This window comes from Perca flavescens, chromosome 3 (assembly GCF_004354835.1).
Source record: "Perca flavescens isolate YP-PL-M2 chromosome 3, PFLA_1.0, whole genome shotgun sequence".
Lineage (NCBI taxonomy): Eukaryota > Metazoa > Chordata > Actinopteri > Perciformes > Percidae > Perca > Perca flavescens.
The window spans coordinates 39,653,448-39,660,947 of NC_041333.1; the positions used below are offsets into that span (position 1 = coordinate 39,653,448).

General features: G+C 43.0%; 1 protein-coding gene across 1 annotated transcript in view; it reads left to right on the top strand.

Annotated features, from left to right (window-relative positions):
• The window catches only part of zgc:162872 (BAR_ACAPs and ArfGap_ACAP domain-containing protein), a 20,092-nt gene that overhangs the window by 6,951 nt on the left and 5,641 nt on the right, over positions 1-7,500 (top strand). Inside the window, exons 12-19 of the mRNA XM_028574054.1 lie at positions 1,246-1,346; positions 1,967-2,069; positions 4,609-4,802; positions 4,956-5,025; positions 5,992-6,086; positions 6,203-6,279; positions 6,834-6,988; positions 7,201-7,310. Coding sequence (XP_028429855.1) covers positions 1,246-1,346; positions 1,967-2,069; positions 4,609-4,802; positions 4,956-5,025; positions 5,992-6,086; positions 6,203-6,279; positions 6,834-6,988; positions 7,201-7,310 — 905 coding nt within the window. The remainder of the gene's footprint in view (positions 1-1,245; positions 1,347-1,966; positions 2,070-4,608; positions 4,803-4,955; positions 5,026-5,991; positions 6,087-6,202; positions 6,280-6,833; positions 6,989-7,200; positions 7,311-7,500) is intronic.

Here is a 7,500-nt window from a genome sequence, read left to right on the forward strand (position 1 = left end):
GAGTTCTCAGTACTAAGTGCTCGCCGACATCGTGTCTGTGGCCCAAATGGTGATTGAGGTGTATGATGCAGCCAGGCGACTAATCACGATGCCTGTTCTAGAAGGATTTAGAATTAAACTATCAACTGTTTTCTGAACAATTGGCTATATCAATGGTATCACATTTTTCGTTGCTTTTTCCCAAATTTTTCGTTGCTTTTTCCCAAATTTTTCGTTGCTTTTTCCCAAATTTTTCGTTGCTTTTTTCAACATTTTTCGTTGCTTTTTTCCACATTTTTCGTTGCTTGTTCCCCAATTTTTCGTTGCTTTTTCCAAATTTTTCGTTGCTTTTTTCCACATTTTTCGTTGCTTTTTTCCACATTTTTCGTTGCTTTTTCCCACATTTTTCGTTGCTTTTTCCCACATTTTTCGTTGCTTTTTCCCACATTTTTCATTGCTTTTTCCACATTTTTCGTTGCTTTTTCCCACATTTTTCGTTGCTTTTTCCCACATTTTTCATTTTTTTTTTCCACATTTTTCATTGCTTTTTCCACATTTTTCATTGCTTTTTTCCACATTTTTCATTGCTTTTTCCACATTTTTCATTGCTTTTTCCCACATTTTTCATTGCTTTTTCCACATTTTTCATTGCTTTTTCCACATTTTTCATTGCTTTTTCCACATTTTTCATTGCTTTTTTCCACATTTTTCATTGCTTTTTTCCACATTTTTCATTGCTTTTTCCACATTTTTCATTGCTTTTTTCCACATTTTTCATTGCTTTTTTCCACATTTTTCGTTGCTTTTTTCAACATTTTTCGTTGCTTTTTTCCACATTTTTAGTGCCTTGTTTGACTCATTTTTTCAAAGCTTTATTCTGCTGTTTTCGAGGCTTTCCATGCCTTTAGTCCCTTTTTTCAATGTTTTAGGTGCTTATGTCACTCGTTGTTGTCTGTTCAGTCAACATTCTTTGATTTTTTTTTTAACATTTTAATTGTACTTGCGAAGAGCACTGCGTTGAACCGTCCATGTTATTTTTTTGGGCACTTCTGTTGAAAGAAACACAAATTTCAGATCTAGAAAAACCTTTCAAAAGAGGTCAGACTTCACTCCAAGGACTACAGGAGGGTTAAACGTTAACAAAAAAATATCAAATATACGCAACCAACATGCAGAGGAGGTAGAAGTGTTAAATGTTGTTTATCGCTAACATAAAGTAACCCATAAAAGAAGAGAGGATGAGTTGTTTCTGTGTTGCTGCTGCAGGAGGAGGCCGTGGTCCTGTTCGAGGATCTCCGTCTGTGTGCCGTCAAATCTCTGGAGCACCTGGACCGCCGCTTCTGCTTCGAACTGCTCTCCGTTCAGAAGTAAGACTGCCGCACGTTCACACATACTACACAGAACTATCAATATATGGAGATACATATCAGGGTTAGAGGTTACACTACACAGAACTATCAATATATGGAGATACATATCAGGGTTAGAGGTTACACTACACAGAACTATCAATATATGGAGATACATATCAGGGTTAGAGGTTACACTACACAGAACTATCAATATATGGAAATACATATCCCCATCTCTATATTTGTATATATTTTATATATATTTGTATATATAACCTACGATGGCTCCAATACGTCCTTGTACAATTCAACAAAAAGAGACATCATCATCATTCTGTGTGTGTGTGTGTGTGTGTGTGTGTGTGTGTGTGTGTGTGTGTGTGTGTGTGTCTGTCTGTGTGTCTGTGTGTGTGTGTCTGTGTGTCTGTGTGTGTGTGTGTGTGTGTGTCTGTGTCTGTGTGTGTGTGTGTGTGTGTGTGTGTGTGTGTGTGTGTGTGTGTGTCTGTGTGTGTGTGTGTGTGTGTCTGTGTGTCTGTCTGTGTGTGTGTGTGTCTGTGTGTGTGTGTGTGTGTGTGTGTCTGTGTGTGTGTGTGTGTGTGTGTGTGTGTGTGTGTGTGTGTGTGTGTGTGTGTTAGATGCTGTGCTCTGCAGGCTGACTCGGAGCAGCTGAAGCAGGCGTGGCTCAGTGCTCTGCAGGGCAGCATCGACCTGGCCTACAGAGAGAGGGCCGACTCCCAGGTAGCTCCTGCGTTAGTCTTTATTTCACCTACGGTGGCTGAGACGGTTCAACACAAACTCAAAAGCCACAACACAAACGCAAAAGCTACAACGCAAAAGCTACAACACAAACGCAAAAGCTACAACACAAACGCAAAAGCTACAACACAAACGCAAAAGCCACAACGCAAACGCAAAAGCCACAACACAAACGCAAAAGCTACAACACAAACAACACAAACGCAAAAGCCACAACACAAACGCAAAAGCTACAACACAAACGCAAAAGCTACAACACAAATGAAAAAGCCACAACACAAACGCAAAAGCTACAACACATACACAAAAGCTACAACACAAATGAAAAAGCCACAACACAAACGCAAAAGCTACAACACACAAACGCGTTTGTGTGTTGTGGCTTTTGCGTTTGTGTTATCTGCGTGTTTGGTAACATGCATGTTAAGGACCAAAAGAGACTGCAGCGTATGGTCAAGATGGCCGGTGGGATCATCCTAAAAAAGACCGACCAAATCCTTAATGACCCCACTCACCCTCTTCATCATAAATTCATGAGAAGCAATAGGTCAACTGGTAGAATTTTACAACAGAGAATTAAAACGGAAAGGTACAATAAATCATTTGTGCCTACAGCGATCAGACTGTATAATGACCATGCACATCGCAAGTACTTTGATCCTGCACTGGCACTTTAACTTTGTCATTTCTGTAGTATTGTTTATTTTTTGTATTGTGATTGTTGACTTCTGTTATTGTCATTCCCGTTGTACTGTTAGTTTTTTGTTTATATACATGTTTATTGGTTTGTCTGGGGTGTCTATATGTTTAGTGAATATGTTGTGACAAGAGTGCAAAATGAATGACCACATGAATTTCCCCTTGTGGGATAATAAAGTTTACCTTGACAAACGCAAAAGCCACAAGACAAACGCAAAAGCTACAACACAAACGCAAAAGCCACAACACAAACGCAAAAGCCACAACACAAACGCAAAAGCCACAACACAAACGCAAAAGCCACAACACAAACGCAAAAGCTACAACACAAAGGCAAAAGCCACAACACAAACGCAAAAGCCACAACACAAACGCAAAAGCTACAACACAAATGAAAAAGCCACAACACAAACGCAAAAGCTACAACACAAATGAAAAAGCCACAACACAAACGCAAAAGCCACAACACAAACGCAAAAGCTACAACGCAAAAGCCACAACACAAACGCAAAAGCCACAACACAAACGCAAAAGCTACAACACAAACAACACAAACGCAAAAGCCACAACACAAACGCAAAAGCTACAACACAAACGCAAAAGCTACAACACAAACGAAAAAGCCACAACACAAACGCAAAAGCCACAACACAAACGCAAAAGCTACAACACAAACGCAAAAGCTACAACACAAACGCAAAAGCTACAACACAAATGAAAAAGCCACAACACAAACAACACAAACGCAAAAGCTACAACACAAACGCAAAAGCTACAACACAAATGAAAAAGCCACAACACAAACGCAAAAGCCACAACACAAATGAAAAAGCCACAACACAAATGCAAAAGCCACAACACAAAACAACACAAACGCAAAAGCTACAACACAAATGAAAAAGCCACAACACAAACGCAAAAGCTACAACACAAACGCAAAAGCCACAACACAAACGCAAAAGCTACAACACAAACAACACAAACGCAAAAGCTACAACACAAATGAAAAAGCCACAACACAAACGCAAAAGCCACAACACAAACGCAAAAGCCACAACACAAACGCAAAAGCTACAACACAAACGCAAAAGCTACAACACAAATGAAAAAGCCACAACACAAACGCAAAAGCCACAACACAAACAACACAAACGCAAAAGCCACAACACAAACGCAAAAGCCACAACACAAACACAAAAGCTACAACACAAATGAAAAAGCCACAACACAAACGCAAAAGCCACAACACAAACGCAAAAGCCACAACACAAACAACACAAACGCAAAAGCTACAACACAAATGAAAAAGCCACAACACAAACGCAAAAGCTACAACACAAACGCAAAAGCTACAACACAAATGAAAAAGCCACAACACAAACGCAAAAGCCACAACACAAACGCAAAAGCCACAACACAAACAACACAAACGCAAAAGCTACAACACAAATGAAAAAGCCACAACACAAACGCAAAAGCTACAACACAAACGCAAAAGCCACAACACAAACGCAAAAGCCACAACACAAACGCAAAAGCCACAACACAAACGCAAAAGCCACAACACAAACGCGTTTGTGTGTTGTGGCTTTTGCGTTTGTGTTGTAGCTTTTGTGTTTGTGTTGAACCGTCTCGGCCACCGTAGACGAGCACCACAAAAAACACTAGAACTCCAGAATGTGATTTGATAAACTCCTCGTATGTTCTGGGTGTATGAATCTGAACTACAGCTGTCACATCATGAATGTGGTGAAGTAGAAAGTCTAGAGTAAAGTACCTTTTTATAATTGAGTGTTGAGATGTGGCCCCTGCCTGTGTACAGCCTAAAGAGCTCCCCCCTCCCCTCTGCGGGGGGGACTCGTCCCCGGGCCCCCCCGCGCCGAGGCCGTCGGTGCTGGACGTGGCCCTGCGGGGCCCCGGGAACCAGCGGTGCTGCGACTGCGGCGAGGAGGAGCCGCGCTGGGCCTCCATCAACCTGGGAGTCACCGTGTGCATCGAGTGCTCCGGCATCCACAGGTGACCCATTTCACATATCCCCAAATATCATCTGATATCTGATATCTCATACCGCACATGGGTCATATTTTATCTGATGGTGCATCACAGTGTTTGTGCGATGGTATTGTACAGTATGGATCTACACAGATTTGACATCCTGATGTTTTTCAGGAGCCTGGGAGTCCACCTGTCCAAGGTGAGATCTCTCACTCTGGACTCATGGGAGGCTGAACAGCTGAAGGTAACACGCACACACGCGCACACACACACACACACACACACATCAACACACAGCAATACACACACACACACACACACACACACACACACATCAACACACAGCAATACACACACACACACACACACAGCAAGACACACAGACACACACATCAACACACAGCAATACACACACACACATCAACACACACACACACACACACACACACACACACACACACACACACACACACACACAGCAACACACACACACACACATAGCACACACACACACACACACACACACACACAGCAAGACACACACACACACAGGCACGCACGCGCACACACACACAGCAACACACACACACAAACACACACAAAGCAAAACACACACAGCAACACACAGCAACACACACACTCACACACAGCAAGACGCCGCACGCACACACACACACACACAGCAACACAGACACACACACACACAGCAAAACACACACATGCACACACACACACACACACACACAGCAACGTGCACACACGCACGCACTCACACACACACATCAAAACACGCGCGCACACACACACATAGCAACACAGACACGCACACACAGCAACACACACAGCAACACACAAAAACACACACACGCACACACAAAAACACACACAAAAACACACACACACACAAAAACACACACACATGCAGACACACACAGCAACACTCAAACAGACACACACACAGCAACACACAAACACACACAGCAACACACACACACACACACACAGCAACACACACACAGAAGGTCAGACAGACTAATGTTGTTAAATTGCAAAATAATTATATATTATTAATTAATTTATATGAATATTGGGATCAAAAGAAGATCATTTATCTTTTTTTCTACCAGAAGAAAATCCGATTCTAATCTTTTAATCCTCCAAGATCATAAACTAGAGCTCTCTGACTATTACTCCTCTTCTCGTCTTCCAGCTGCTGTGCATTCTGGGAAATAACACCGTGAACCGGATCTACGAGGCGCGGTGTTCAGAGGAAGGCCGAGTCAAACCCCGAGCCAACAGCCCGCGGTAAAACCACACACACACACACACACACACACACATTTAGATGGCCGAGACATGAAGACTTTAACGGGACGACTGCAGGAGGTTTTGGCTGCTGATCAGCTCTTCTCTTTTCCCAGAGTGGAGAAGGAGACGTGGATCAAAGAGAAGTACGTGGAGAAGAGATTTGTCCAAAACGGCAGCTCGGACGGAGCTCGTAAGTCCAACGGCCATCCGAGAGTCAAAGTCACATTTACTAAAACTAGGGCTGCCACCTCTTAGTCGATTAGTCGACTAATCGGTAGTTTTGGTCTCAGTCGACTAAGATTTCTTTAGTCCATTAGTCATTTTTTATGCTTATTCATGCTTATTTACTCATTTCCAAGAAACCTCTGAGCACATTTATGGTAAACACGAGATTTAAAGTGGTGCTTTTGCAGGATTAATTGTGGAGAAACTCAGTTTTACAGATGGTTAATTAACTACATTTATATTGTGCTTTTCTAGTCTTAACACACAGCTCTGTCAATTAAATCAACCAATCAATTAGTCGACAAAATCCTAGAAGTGTTAGTCGACTAAGAATTTCTTTAGTCGAGGACAGCCCTAATAAAAACATCACAAAAGTGCTTTACGTAAAACATACAAGGTGATAAAATCCCAACACACCATCCAGATGACCGAGTGTTAAATAAACGAATAGAGTGCAGACAGACGGAGAAATCATCCTCGTCTTCATGGTCCTTTGATTCACTCTCCTTCTGTTCCCAGGAGGAGGGAAGGGCGAGGCCGCGCTGCGTCTGTATCGGGCTGCGTCGGCGGGGGATCCGGTTGCCATGGCGGCAGCGTTGGCCCAGGGGGCGGAGGTCAACGGGAGCATCGCCGAGGAGACGGGGCGCACGGCGCTGATAGGAGCTGCTGTCGGGGTGAGGAGGCATATAGTTAGAGGGTTTTACTTTCCAACCTGGAGCCTCTTTTATCATTTTTTTGGGTCGAAAAATAGGTTCCAGGTGAAGAATACTGAAATGAGCCTCTAAAGTTGTCGTGTGTGTGTGTGTGTGTGTGTGTGTGTGTGTGTGTGTGTGTGTGTGTGTGTGTGTGTGTGTGTGTGTGTGTGTGTGTGTGTGTGTGTGTGCAGGGCTCCCTGTTGGCCTGTGAGTTCCTGCTGCTGAACGGAGCAAACGTCAACCACCGAGACCTGAGAGGACAGGGAGCTCTGCACGCTGCTGCTACCGCTGGACACACTGGGTACATACTACACACACACAAGCATACACACATACACATATACACACACACAAGCATACACATATACACACATACACACACAAGCATACACATATACACACACACAAGCATACACACATACACACACAAGCATACACATATACACACATACACATATACACACATACACACACAAGCATACACATATACA